The sequence below is a fragment of the Microtus pennsylvanicus genome, chromosome 6 (genome assembly GCF_037038515.1).
Source record: "Microtus pennsylvanicus isolate mMicPen1 chromosome 6, mMicPen1.hap1, whole genome shotgun sequence".
Taxonomy (NCBI): domain Eukaryota; kingdom Metazoa; phylum Chordata; class Mammalia; order Rodentia; family Cricetidae; genus Microtus; species Microtus pennsylvanicus.
Window position 1 is genome coordinate 107052353 of NC_134584.1, and position 14383 is coordinate 107066735.

The window sequence follows — 14383 nt, forward strand, 5'->3', positions numbered from 1 at the left end:
ACTATGAGCAGCTTTACCTATATCTACTCTTTCTCCTTCACAGAAGTGACTTTCTTGAGTTTCTCTTTGACCTGGGAAGAGATGTTTTATGCACAGAAATGTCACTGCTTCCTGACTGACATCATCCTGGATTCCATCAGGCAAAAGGACCCCAAAGCTATCACAGCCAAGGTGGTGTCCCTGGCCTACAGGCTATGGGTATGTATGACAGGCCTTGGGGTACCCTGTTTCTTCCCCATGTAAAAAGTAATATAAACAAGAGGAGGGGAGACGGCAGGGACAGAAGAATAGCTGGAGAGGCAGGCATAGAAAAACAGAAGAAGGGTGCTGTCCATGGCCCTGCCTGACTGTAGGCTCTCTTGGTAGACGCTGAACATCAGCCCCAAGCAGTTTGTGGTGGATTTGCTGGCCATCACTGGCTTCAAGGATGACCGGCATACTCAGGAGCGTCTGTACAGCTGGGTAGAGGTAAGGCCTATCTGTCCTGTATAGGGAATGGCAACTCTGTAAATGCCTTATATGGATACTGTTGTTGCCAGGCTAGTACTGTCATCTAGAGAGCTGGCCAGCTAAGTCAGTGGTCTCTGGTCCCATAGAGGTAGATGGCTAAAATTAACCAATCGAGGCTAGTCAAAAAGTAAAAAACCTGTTTTTATAGTTTTCCTTTAATGACACCAACTATGCCTTCACCACTAACAACCCTGGCCATACTTGGGAAGCACATATTAACTCAAGCACGTGGACACGGAGGTAGGCCTTCAGGACCAGTAATAGCTAGTCCCTACTTAGCTATGATACCACCATATTTTTATATACTTAAGCGCTTCTACAGTGTTTTATTTTTTAAGAATTTTTATTTTATGTGTATGGGTATTTTGCTTGCTTGAATGTGTATTGTGTGCATGCAGTACCCTCAGAGGCCAGAAGGTGTCAGACCCTTGGAAACTGGAGTTACAATTGTTAGCCACCATGTGAATGCTGGGAACCAAACCCCAGTTCTCTGCTAGAGCAACAACTGTTCTTAACCACAGAACAATCTTCCCAGCCCCTAGAGCACTTTCTAAAAACATTTTGGGGGTTTTGAGGGGCTGGGATAGGGTCTCCCTATCTATCCCTGGCTGTCCTAAAACTCACTACCTAGGTTACACTGACCTCAAACTCACAGAGATCAGCCTGCCTCTTCCTTCCAGTGCTGGGATTAAAGGCCTACACTACTATGCTTGACTGAAAAACATTTAAAAAAGAAAAGAAAAGAAAAGAAAGGGCAAAAGAATGGTCAAGGTTGTAGAATCCTTCCCCCTATTTATTTTGTTTTTGCTGCTGCACAGGGCATTGAACCCTTGGCATCATGCAACCCAGGCAAGTACATTGTAACCCAGGCAAATACACATGCCAGCAGCCTCCTTTTTAAAGTCTGAGACGCAGTTTAGCTATGTTGCCTATTTGGACCTTGAACTCATTTTGTAGACCAAACAAGATTTTAATTTGTTTCTTTTCTGATTCTGTAGAATTTCAGCATTACATGTGTCAAAGATTTAGCAAATTTCTCAGTAACCTGGCTTTTTATAATCAAGTACATAACGATAATGATGTTCACCTCAAACACACAACTGCCCAATTACTGGCACTTCTCCAGCTTGTGTTTTCTTTATAAAGGTAAAGTCAGCGGCTATGGCTAAAAAGTGGACACAAGCGCCAGAAAGCACAGTTTTTACTGTCATTGTGGTCAGCTCTCTGAGAGCCAGAGCCCTGTGAGAGCGTTAGGGCAGAACTGAGCCCCAGAGTAACAAAGGAACCCTGTAATGAGGTTTTCTCTTTGTTTCCCCTACCCAGAGCTAGACTAGCTGACTGCCTAGAAACCAGGGATAAGATAGGCCTTTCCTTGCAGCTCACACTGCCTTTCGCCAGAAAGTATGGCCGCTGCGTGGACCTGCTCATCCAGAGGGGACTGTCTAGGTCTGTCTCGTACTCAGTCCTGGGCAAGTATTTACAAGAGGGCTAGAGTACCAGAGATGTTGGTCATTGTAACTGTGGAATGCCCAGAATGCACATGCCCAACCAATGACACAAATCACTCTATTTTTATTATTAACAAATAAAAGAGTAAATTACAAGACAAATGCCTAGACTCCTTCTCTGAGAAGACTGAGAGTCAGTGACCAGTGGAATCAGTTAGATAAGTCTAACTGAAAGCTGTTCAGAGAGCATCAAGTCCAGATGACCAAAAAACAAGAGGCTGGAGATAGAGAGCCAACGAATTCAAGAATAAGGGGGCCTATGGAGTAGGCTGGTCCCTGTGTTTGGAGAGACCAGCACTGAGTTCAAAGGTTAAGGAGCAGCTGCTGGGAAGTCACTTGGGTCCTCATAACTGAGAGCTCCATAGTACTCTGCCAGCCTAGAGTCTGGAAATATTCAGCTTCTGTCCCGTCCTATCCTTAACTTACAACTGGGGTGGTAGCTGGAGGGAATAGAAGGATCCCAGGAGCTTGGGATCAAGGTGCTCGTCTGGCTTTGTAGCCAGATGCCTTTGGACAGGCCTTAGGCCAGTCAGTTGGTGGCTACAGACATCAGAAAGGATAACAAGAAGGCTATTCCTATTAGGTATGAGGGGTTGCAGTGGGGACGGCCCAGAAGCCAGCCATGCACTGGTTATAGTAGATTCAGAGGTGTGCTATTCCTTGGAGTTACTGGATGGCTGTTGTATATACTGTTCATCTTCAAGCCGGACTCAAACCTATGGTGCCAAGTCAAGCATGAATGCTTTGTTTCTCTGGTTCTAGGAGTGGAGATTGGGTCATCTGGGGAATGGCTCTGACCCACCCATTTCCAGCTCCCCTAAAGAAAAGGCAGCTATTGCCCAGGGTAAGTTAGGGAGGGGTGGGTGAGCATAAGGCAAGAGATGGCACTCACACAGGACAAGTCCTCAAGGCCTCTGGTCAGGGTCTGTCCTGACACACAGCTGCTGTCAGAACCACTAGAGCCACTGGCTGACGGGCACTGGGATGAGACCTCTGAGTCCTCAGGAGCTAGGGAAGAGGATCGGGCTGTCAGCAGAGGAGGCCTAGACCCAAGCCACGCCTCTTACCTCTGACTGTCAGAACCCACACATACTTAGAGAGGGGTAGCTGCCCAACTCTGCCTCAGCTTCCAGCACTGCTTCCTCTGGGAAGTTGGGTGGATACAGGCACCAGGGAACACCCAGAAGAGCGGGATCTCTGTACAGGTGCAGATTGAGAGACCCCACAACAGAACAAGAGGCACGGTCTCCAGGAAGGGAGATCAAGGCACCCATATAGGGGTTGTCATACTCAAATGGAGCCACAGCAATGGAGGCCCTAGAGCGAACACCTGTGTAGGAAAGAGGGGCAGATTAGAGTCCAGTCTGGCCTGAGGTCGCCAGGGAAGCACAGTCCAGGAGTGGGAAGAGGCCATATTGCCTCCTCACTCCCACCCCCTGTAAGATACCCACTACCTTGTCTCTTTAGGACATAGTCGATGTTGCGGTCACTGATAGCTTCCTCACTGGGGGCAATGTCCCAGAAGGCCTTGTTCCCCACACCCATGGATGCCATCTCAGCCATGCGCACCTCTGAGTAGAGAATAAAGACCTAAGTGAGCCCCCCTAAGCCGTATCTAATACAGACCCATAGCCCAGAAATTAGCCATCACATCCCAGACTTTCTGCTCCCAAGCACCCCTGGGAAAGTTATAATAATGTTTCTTTCAGGGCATAAGACCTCTGATACGCAGAAAAAACTTCATGTTGTTTCCCTTGTACTGTCTGCTGCTGCACCTCACCCTCCTCCCAAGCTTTTCCAAGTCCCTAGACATCCCGTCTCTGGCAGGATGCACTCCTTAAGGGCCTCACCCTCTTCCCAGAGAGTGTGTAAGGACCCTAAACCTTTCTCAGGCTCCTGGAAGGACATATACTCTTTGGGCTTGTACAAGGACTCACCCTTGTTGCGGACAGCCTGCCTCCAGAGCAGGCGGGAAATATCAGCCGTCCAGGCTTGTTTGGTGGCCACGTCAGAGGCCTGCAGCACAAACAGGTCCCTGGCCTTGCAACGACGGAACCATATCTCAAAGCGCAGCTTGCTTTCCCCACAGCATTCAGTGAGGCCAAGGTCGGCCATCTACATGGCCAGGGGAAAGGGGCTTAGTGAGGAATAGATGGGGGGCTGGAGGCAGAGCTCAAGTCATGCAGACTCACTTTGAAGGAACGCTTGTAGGTAAATATGTCAACACCTGCAGGCCCACGACGAGGCTTGCTGAAGAGCAGCAGCTCCTCAAAGAGAAAAACACGACGACAGGCCTTATGGCGCCCAGCCCGCACTGTGAACTCATCCTGTCGCACCAACTGCCCCTGTTCCTTGAGGTTAACCTGCAAAGTTGAAGTAGATCCAGTAGATGTCCAATCGTTCCAACCCCCCTCTTCTACACCCAGGGTGCTTCCCCAGATGGCCTGGGATGACTCACGTCACAGCCTTGAATGGCATCCATGGCTAGCAGGTCATTGCCATGTCTCAGTTGGAAGTGCACAAGGCTCTGGGCTGCCTGAAGGGCACCCAGCTCTTGTGCGGGGCCCCCACAGGCCCTTGCTAGCTCCTGCAGTAGTAACGCATATTTGCTCATGCGCTGGATGGGCTTTAATAGGTAGGAAGCCAAATCCAGGTGGTCTCCCAGTGCTTGCTGCTTTTCCTGCCACATAAGTGGGATATCACAAAGGGTTTTGGAGCATGCCACCATCCCGTTCTTCCTTGCCTTAGGCTCCTACCTTGAAGAAGGTGTGACCATAGCTGCTCATCAGGGCATCAGAACGAGGTTTATTCTTGCTGTAGAGTGCATACATCCCAAACTGCACCCTCTACAAGGACACATGGCTCAGCCCAGGCACCAGAGGACTGGTTCCCAAAAGAAATCCCCCACCTCAGTCACACTACTCTCTTAGCTCAAAAGGGCAAAGATGTGCCACTAAGTGGCTCCAGAGCAAGGCGCTCCTCCCTATGCAGATCCCACCGTGAATGAGTTTAGTCTAGCAAGAACCTGCTATGCAGACTGTCCAGCCTCCACAGAAAGTCCCCACATTCAGCTCTGCCCTGCCCAAGGTTCCGAGACCATCACTTTGGTGTTCACTAAACTCAGTCAGGCTCATGATGTCCACTAGACCTTTTTTCTGGGGGTAGAACTCACACTCTGCTCCTCCTCTGGCCTCTACTCAAACATCCCCTCTTTTAAACTGGAAACACTGCCCAAATGTAATTCATAGGCTATTTTCCTGCTTATTCCCATCCTAAGTGTAATCCAGAATGATTTTTATTTGTACATCTTTCCTGATGAACTAAAAATACCCTAAGAGGCAAAGATTTTTGTGGGTCTCACTCAGAGCCGTACCCTGGTAGCAGTTTAATTTCCCCCATGGTACCCAGTGAACCACAGCACTCTCTGCACAGAACCTGGCATTAAGTATGTGTCCAGAAATACTCTAGGGCTTCTATGGCCTATGGAACTTACATGACGCAGGAAGGCATAAGCCACTCGAGGTGGGTGCCGGGTGCAAGCCTCCAGCTCACGCAGGAAAAAATGATAGTGGAAATCCCGAAGCTTCTCAAGGTTGCCAAAGAGGTGTGCACGCTGGCCACGGAGGCCCTGGGGTACATCAGGTCGATCTAGCTCAGGGAAGTAGTTCTGCATGGTATAGTCGAGGGCCCGGACATACTCACGCTCTGTGGCCACCATCTCCGCCAATACTAGCTGCAGCCTATGAGGTAGGTGGAGTCAGGACCCAACACTCTCCACTGACCTCCCTACCCTGCCCTCCACCTATACCTGTTGGGATTCCTGAAGTCAGAACTGCTTGACAGAGGCACAGGAGGGGATGACCTGGGCCGGACACCACCTCCAGCCTCAGGTCTGTGGGAGTCAGAAACCGTTGTTGCATAGTGGCCATAATGGACAGCGTCACCAAGATGCTGCCCCAGATTCCGATCAAAGCTGTACGCCTTCCTCAGTGGAGGAATGGTGGGTCTAGCAGGGGCCCGCCTGGCACGCAGGGTAGCTGTGCTGTTTACTGATGGTGGCTTTAGTGCTGCCTCAAGTTTCTGATCCAGAGCCAGCCAGGTGTCCTGGCACTGTGCCCAGGCCCAGCGACACTCCTGGCGGATGCCTTCTGAGCCTAGGCCTGTGGCAAGAGCCCACATTTTCCGGAAGTGAGCAGGAGGCAAGTCAGGATGTCTGGTCCAGTGCAGCTGCAGCCGCTGCAGCACAACCTCTGGGCGCTCCTGCTCCAGCTCTGTCAGTACCCGCTGCCCCTCCTCAATCCATGTTGTGGCCTGCAACACCAAGGTCACAGAGACATGAAAGCAAGACCCCAGCACATCTGCAGTAACTTCCGCCATGCTCCCTGTCCCACCCACTGGCTGGCTCAGGAAGGTTGATCCTAGGCTACAATCCAGAAGCTGAATTTTGGGGTAAGATTGAAAGCCAAATAGGATGCACTCAGACTCTGGCAGAGCTTGGGAAACCTCCACAAAGCCAGGGATAGGACCCCCTAGGCCACCTGCTTGAAGAACTGAAACAGCTTCTCGGCATCTGCCAATCGCTGGCGCCTCTGGGTCAAAGCTCTAGAAAATTCTGTCAGCTGGGATCTCAGGGTCAGAAAGCGCTTTCCAAGAGGTCCCAGTTCAGCAGCTTCGCAGTCAGCCAGTGGCTGCAGTAACTTCTCCCCTTGCTTGACCTGTTCCTGGAGACAGATGGGCTCAGCTGGGGATCCAGCCCAGACTTAGATCCTCCCTCTGCCCATTCCATCCTCCCCCACCTCAGGCCTTCTGAGTCTGCACCTCAGCAGGACTTAGCCTTCTCTCTTCTGGATGCTCTCTCTATGGTTCTTCCTGCTCCCCCTCACCTGCTCCTTCTGAACAATCTCATGTGACCAAACCCCAAATAACATTCACACCATAACCAACAGGTGACCCTCTTGGTAAGGCTCCAGGCCAAAACCCAGAGTCCTTCCACATTCCCTGAAAGCCATTTCAAAATCACAGCTGACTGGGCACATGAAAGCCTTCTACCAAATGCCCTCATCCCCTGGGTCCTCTCGCCCTCTCACACAGCTGTATTATCAAGTCCTACAGACTTTCCAAATCCAACGTAACCGCCAGTCTAGTCAGATAAAATGTTACAGTTGGCCCTCCACATTTTCAGATTCCATATGTGTGGGTTCTACAGTCAAGGATTTAAGTAGCTTTGTACTGAAAGTGTTTGAGAGAAAATTGTACCTGTGAACATATTAAGACTCTTTACCATTATTCTCCGAATACACAATCTGTTTCCATAGCATCCACACTGTGCTATGCTAATAAAGAGATTATTAAAAGGTATGAAAGGATATCTATTGGCTCTGTGCAAATACTGCAACATGAGCATCCACACATTTAGGTATCCAAGGCATGTCCTGGAACCAATCCCCTGGAGACAGCAGAGACAAATGTGTGTCCCACCATGACTACTACAGTTACTCTAAACTGGATTTCCTACATCCATGTTCCCAGAAACCAAGGTCATCGTCCTAGAACACGGATCTGATTTTAGAACTTCTTAAGGTTTTTACTGGTCTCTGTCTTCCAGACACACTTCGCTTCACCTCATCCCACTCTCCTGCCACAAGACCTTTTTTTTGAGATAGTGTCTCTATGCAGTCACCACACCTGGCTGACACAGGACATTTGAAGATACTATTACCCAGCCTTGATTGTCACTCCATCCCTAACTCTTTTTTTTCCCCAAGTGATTCCACATTATTCTCCCATGCTGCTTCTCTTCAGACTATGAACCATGAACCTCTGATGACAACTGATCTCTGCTGAATGGTAACCTCCAAGAGCAAAAGGGTTGTTTGCCTTCACTCACGCCACCATCCTAGCCGCTGGCAAGTGTCCCAGTCCCTGCAGAATGAACAGTAACCAAACTGACCTGGGCAATCTGGTCAAGCTCTTGAAAAGGGCCTTGGGCCTGGAGCAACATGTCCAGCGAGGGCTCCCCTGGTTCCTCCAGTCCTGGCCAGCCCACCTCTTCTAGCCACACCTCAATCTGAATGGACACAAATAGAAAAACAAAGACAGCTGCTATGGGTGGGTGGGGGGTACAGCTAAGACAAAGGGCAGGATGCGCTCTGGATAAGCAGCTCCCACCTGGTGCAGCCCGCCGTCCTGGGCTTCCAGCATTTGGAGGAGCTCTAGGGCCTGCACTCGCTGGTTGCTCTGCAGAGTTAGCTGATGCAAGAGTTCATCCACTTCACCGTATAGCTCATCAGCCTTGTCTACTGAAGACCTGTGAAAAGCATACCGTCCCCTTTCTCCACTCTCCTACGCTGGGGCTCAAATCTACCTGACACAAATGGAGGGAGCTGAGCTAGGCTAAGATCTGGTAGCTGGGCTTCTATCTACCTGTAATCAGGGCTCAGGATCACCTCCGGCATCCCTTGCTTCAGCTGTGCCAGCTCCAGGCTTCCCTGGCTTTGCAGCCATGATAACTGTGGTGAATCTAACACCCGCTGCATGAGGGAACGTGCCTGCTGTAGCAGCTGGGCAACTTCCTGTAATCAGGAGTAACAGGTAACAGGCATTGATGGACATGGGAGAGAAAAGGGACACCAAGAGGACATTCAAGGAGATTGGGAAGAGGGGGGTGACACCCACTCCAGATGCCATTGGTTGCCGTAGAGCCTTCATACTGTCAATGACCCCCTGGAGCAGGGCACAAGTCTCCTGGCATTTCTGCTGTAGGGTTTCCAGGCGCTGTGAGCAGACAAAAAAGCATGACCAAGGTGCAGGGATGCTCCCAGCCTCCGGGATTCCAGAAACACTGCAGCCAGTTTTGTCTTGGTCAAGCTGACCCAGGAAAACTGTCCCACAGGTCCAGGTTACCTGTATAATCACAACCTTCCAACCCCACTTGGTACACTGACCATCCGGAAATTCAGCCAGGCTTGGTGGCTGTAAGGCAGGCATCCTCCCAGTGAAGCAGGCAGCCCCATGTTAGGAACGTGGTCCAGTAAGCTCTGATGAGAAGACAGCTGCTTCAACTGCAGAAGGGAGGTATGATACAGGAATGTGTGGACAAAGACCCCCACCCCACCGGAGCCAACCTGGCTCGGTACCTGAAGTGCTGGAGGCATTTCCTCTGGCATCTTTCCAACCAGCAGCACTTGCTGCACAGCTCCTGGGGCTGCTTGCTGCAAGGAACCAAAGTTCAGCCCTACCCCTGGCGTAGACAGAAAATGGATGGAAGGAAGTCCAATCCTCTACTCACTTGTAGCTGGCTGAGGCCCCAGAGAAGAGAAGGGCTCGGGGAACAAATTCGGGCATCAACTAGTATGGTCAGTCCCAGGGCCTGGACTTCGGACCTAAGTGGTGAGTTTTGTTTCAATACCTGAGTCCCAGACCATAGGACCTCACGGTTCAGGCTTTAAGCCCCGCAACTTTCTCCCTCAAACCTGGGGATGCCTCGCAGGTAGAACAAAAGGCTCAGAAGCTCACGGCTATTGCACTTGGGGTGAAGCCAAGCTGGACTGTGGGCACAGAGAAGCAACACTGCACGGCCTTCTACATCACGTGTCCCTGTGGAGAGGAGGAAATGAGCCCTGGCAATCAGGCCACCCCTTCTCCTCCTCATCTAAGGTCTTCTAGCTACCTGGAAGGGCAGCCATGCCGCTGGCCAGCAACTCCCAGGTGAGGTCTTGAGCTAGGAGGCAGTCAGCAGGCTGAGGGAAGCTGGATCCATGAGGGTCTTGAGAAGAGGAATGACTTGGGTCTAAATCGGGCCAATCTCCCTAGGAACCCTCCACGGACTAGGGCTTCGGTCTGAGTAGGGTCAATGACCTCCCAAATCTTGATGCCCACCTCCAGGAGGCCCCGTTCCCTTCCCAGATTTCCCATTCTCCCTTACCTGCCTCCAGTAGCTTTGATGGCATCTCTGACAAAGGGCTAACGACAGCCAGCAGCTCTTTGCCTGGCCCTGGGTCCCCTATCGAGCCTCCCCCTTGGTTGTCATTCTCACCCTGTGTCAGGCTGACGTGAGAGGACACAGGATACAAGAGGTTTTCCACTCCAGAGAAGGATGGCTCCTCTGACTGGGCTGGGAGGCCTCCTAACACGCTCCTCTGGCAGTCCCCTGACCCATCTGCAGCCCTCTGCTCTGGAAGAGATTTAGGCTTCTCGGACAAGGAGCCTCCCTGGAGCCCTCTGCCTCGGGTTTCCCCTGCTGGTGTTGAAGGTCTGGGGTCCATAGACTGCATCTGGTGAGCAGGTTCCTCCTCCTCCTGGGTGTTCCCAAAACCGCACACAGCAAACCTCCCCTCTGCAGCAAGGCCCTGGGAGTCTGGGGGTACATCCCCACCCTCAAGAGGCCCCTCCATCACGCTCTGGTAAGAGTGGGCCGCTCTTGGCAAGAGGGTAAGGGGTTGGGCCTTGGTGTGAAAGGAGACTTCGGCTCATCCAGGAACTGGTTTGAAAATGGTGGGGCTAGACTCCAAAGGCAGGCAAACGGGGAACACTAGGCAGTAGGAAGTGCTAGGTTGGGTCCCAGGTCCCAGGAAGCGTTGTGTTGCCTCGCTAGTAGTCCAGCCTGGTGAGGGAAGACACAGAGAGTCTCTTTCGGGCCTAAGACCGGGTAGTGCTCCCGTGAGCCTCTATCGGGTGGCCCCAGCTCTGAACACTCCCTCACGCCCGGCTTAGCCAGGCTCTGGCCTAGCCGCCTGGACCCGCGCTCCCGGCTCCTCGCGGGTCACCTGCACGCTCATACCCCTGGGACACGCTGCGGGGGAACTGTGAAGCCTGGACGACCACGCCGCCCTCGAACAAACATACGAAGAGCAAACGCACCACAGCCTCGACGACCCTGTACCGCGAGGCTGCCCGGCGTCCGAGGGCGCCACCTTCTGGCGGCTGGAAGGGACCGCAAGGCCGCTGGGGACGCGGCGCCCTCTAGGGGCTGGAGGACCGAGTCACAGCTCAGCAGGTTCTCGGGAAGAGGCGCCCAGACAGTGGGAGAGGATGGCGCTGCCTCGCGACCCCCAAGCAAGTGGGGTGGGCTCTTACTCTCGGCGCCTCGGAGACTTGGTGCGCCCTCCCTCCCTCCCTCCCTCGATGTTGCAGTGAGCTCCACTGTGCCCACTGCCTGACCGACCCAGAGCTGAAATTGTCTGAAAGGATGAGTGAGCCCGCAGCACTGCTCGACGGAAAGAAGGCTCATAGCGAAGGACCACCTTGTGGAAGGAGGGCAAGGCTTCTGACCGGTCTCCTGCTGGGACATGGGAATATTTGCCCAGCTCCCTTTTACAAGATGAGGACCACTCAGCGCTCACAGCCCCCCAAGTCTGGTTCAAAGAAGACATATGGGGCCAGGTTTAGGGGAGGCGCCTAGAGAGACGCCCTAAGCCCAGGCAGCTGATTGTGTAATGTCTTCTTGAGAGTCGGAAGGACCTCTCCACTATAGCATGCCGCCTCCCTTATAGTACTCAGGCCCACCCACCACTAAATATGTGGGATGGCCTGTGGGGTGTAACACTGTGCCTGAGCCCTTGCCTGGTTTGCATGAGCCCCCAGGTTCAATGAATAAAAACAAACGGGGTTTCAAGAAATAGATTTCTTGAAACGGGGTTTCAAGAAATAGCAGCACTGGACGATGCTGCTGGTTGAACCGGAATGTGGAGGGGGTAGTGATGTAACTGGGTGGGAACTGACCCAGGCCTGCCAAAATCTGTGAGGCCTAACTTCTCCACCTCCTAGAGTCCCCCGAATTCTCTCCCTACTCACAGAAAAGCGGGGCTAAAGAAGCTGGGGCCCTGGAGCGAGCTACCAGCTGGGCCCTGGTTCCATCACTCACCTGCTGTGGGGTCCTCCATTCCCTTTGCACCTCATTTTCCTCTCCTGTAAAACAAAGCCGCTCTTTTCTCCTGGGATTGTCAGATAGACCAAGGAAGGCCTGATGTGTCAGATGTCTGTGTTCATGCCAGTTTTCCTGTTTCACCCTTAGCTAGGGGATCTTGAACCGATGAAAGATACCCAGGTAGCTGGGGCATCCATTCTCGTTCTCAGCTCTGAGGTCTGAAGTCCTTTTGGAGTAAGTGGGCCTGACCTAACACTTGAATTCGCAGAAAGATTGTAAGAAGTTTGGCTATATGACCAGAAAAAGGCTCTTAGCCTTGCACCATGGCCTTGGTCCCTGGGAGGAAGGGACACTGGACACAATGCCTTCCCTGGCTCTAAGGCAGGCGCTTCCTTCATGGATCTAGGTATGAGCTGCAGCCATGGTAGAAACAACTGCAGTTCCCCTATGCATCTCAGACTCTGAGGTGGATTCTGAGGAAGAGCAAAGGAGCAGGGCTGGCCTTAGAGTTGGCCAGCTCTAGCCCCAGCCCCCAGGCATGTCTTTTGTCCCTCCTTCCTCTAACTTCAGGGAGCATTGAGTCTAGTCTTGGCTTCTGTCCTTGGTTCTTGTTCCAGGCCAGCCTCACTGAGTCATTGCCTCCCCTCCCCAGCTCCCTCTCTCTGAGGCTCACTTCCACCCACCAGCCAGGCCCCCAGGAGCAATAAGACATAGATGAACCTTCTGGCAGGTACACACCCCCTCCCGATGGTAGGAGCAAATAAGAGGTATCAGGCCACAAGCCCTGGCTGACCTGGGCCCACTGAGCACAGCAATCAGGCAGGGGAGGGCACACATGTGAGACAGAGGCAGGACTAGGCTGTGGCTTTCCTATTCCACACAGAATGTGCCCTGTAAGCAGACCGCATGTTGTCCACTTTTATGCTTCTAGTATGGCACAGAATATATATTTAGGGGTATCTAAGACTAGGCACACTACCCCTACCATTCTGAGCACTCTGTCTGTGGGTCACATGGAAACCAGAGCTAGAGAAAGCCTCCGATAGCAACAGATCCAGACAGAAGTAGCAGAGAGTTGTACGACACACAAATCTGGGATGGTAAAGGGACAGACATTGGCCTAGTGGGGGACATCGGAGGACTAGGCCTAGAGCCAACCTGGGCTGGCTGACCACAGCAGGCTTTGTGGGCTGAGCTTGCAAGTCTGAGCAGTGACTCATGGGGACCGTCTCTGCTTCTGCTGGATGCTGAGTCTACTCAGGAAAGCCTTTTCCACTGAGGCTGTACAATGTGGGCAGGCCCCTCCCCTGCTCCTTCACTGGGCCTCTCCTGCCTCTCTTGTCTTGATTCTTGATCAATTAAAGGGAGGAATGAAAGAAGGAAGAAAGAGGAAAGGAAAGGAAAGAAAAAGTGACCTCTGAGCTTTGCTAGGCTTGCAGATACAGGACAAATAGCTGTAATACCTTAAATTCTGTGTACCCTTCTTTTGTGATACTGTAAGCAGCAAAGCCAACCAATACCTAAAACGCTCCAAACCCTCCCTCATCTTTGACCTAAATAAACCCGGGCTCTGTGGTGTGACATTCAAGGCCACCAGAGGCATCATAGCCTTTTTACCTGGGTCCCAGATGGCTCTTGGAAATACAGCTGACTAAAAGTCTTTTGTTTCATGCCACCTTCTCTGACTTGGAAGGCCCTCATCGCCATCAGAATCCTTTCTTTTAGCCTGGTGCTGCAGCATATGTCTGGTGTGCTAGCACTTGACATGAAAAGGCTGGAAGATCACAAGTTCAAAGCTAGCCTGATCTACACAGAGTAAGAAGTTCCAGGCAAGACCTTCATAACAAGGTCCTGTCTTTTTTTTTTTTTCTTAAGATGGACGGAAGCTGGGGAGATAATTCTGTGTGTAATGTTTGCCTTACAACCATAAGGCCCTGAGTTTGATCAAAATATCTTTTTTAAGCTAAACATGGTGGCACACACTTGCAATCTTTGCCAGTGAGAGACCTATCTCAAAAATTCAAAGTGGATGTCTTCTGAATAACATCTGAATCACACACACACACACACACACACACACACACACACACACACACACACACACGGTCTCCTTTAAGGTATGGGTTAATCAGTTCTCTTCAGTCATCCCAGGTAGTATAACCACCCTATCACTTTGTCTAGTCAAGAGGCCAGACTTTTGATTTACTTGCTCCTACAGAGCCTCACAGCTTTTCCCAACCTGTGCTCACTGACTTTTGAGGCCTCCAGAATCTGTTAAATCAAAACTCTTGCCGGGCGGTGGTGGCGCACGCCTTTAATCCCAGCACTCGGGAGGCAGAGGCAGGCGGATCTCTGTGAGTTCGAGACCAGCCTGGTCTACAAGAGCTAGTTCCAGGACAGGCTCCAAAGCCACAGAGAAACCCTGTCTTAAAAAACCAAAAAAAAAAAAAATCAAAACTCTTGAACTAGGTAGGCATGGTGGCACACATCTTTAACCCCA

The 14383-nt window shown here is 51.7% G+C and overlaps 2 protein-coding genes across 2 annotated transcripts in view; one reads left to right on the forward strand and one right to left on the reverse strand.

Annotated features, from left to right (window-relative positions):
• The window catches only part of Kctd19 (potassium channel tetramerization domain containing 19), a 34898-nt gene extending 32799 nt beyond the window's left edge, over positions 1–2099 (forward strand). Inside the window, exons 14-16 of the mRNA XM_075978015.1 lie at positions 44–198; positions 367–468; positions 1889–2099. Coding sequence (XP_075834130.1) covers positions 44–198; positions 367–468; positions 1889–2002 — 371 coding nt within the window. The 3' untranslated portion in view covers positions 2003–2099. The remainder of the gene's footprint in view (positions 1–43; positions 199–366; positions 469–1888) is intronic.
• A 46-nt stretch (positions 2100–2145) lies between these two features.
• On the reverse strand, positions 2146–10894 carry Plekhg4 (pleckstrin homology and RhoGEF domain containing G4). The gene is made up of 22 exons (XM_075977937.1): positions 10878–10894; positions 9943–10620; positions 9688–9783; positions 9491–9614; positions 9307–9400; positions 9155–9229; positions 8963–9079; positions 8694–8792; positions 8442–8590; positions 8187–8325; positions 7969–8085; positions 6557–6739; positions 5827–6329; positions 5512–5758; positions 4775–4864; positions 4477–4698; positions 4211–4381; positions 3956–4133; positions 3473–3589; positions 3112–3348; positions 2911–3026; positions 2146–2734 (listed from the first exon to the last, which is right to left on the reverse strand). The coding sequence occupies exons 2-22, from the start codon at positions 10409–10411 to the stop codon at positions 2729–2731; spliced, it is 3549 nt and encodes a 1182-aa protein (XP_075834052.1). The 5' UTR covers positions 10412–10620; positions 10878–10894; the 3' UTR covers positions 2146–2728.
• Positions 10895–14383: the final 3489 nt, after the last annotated feature.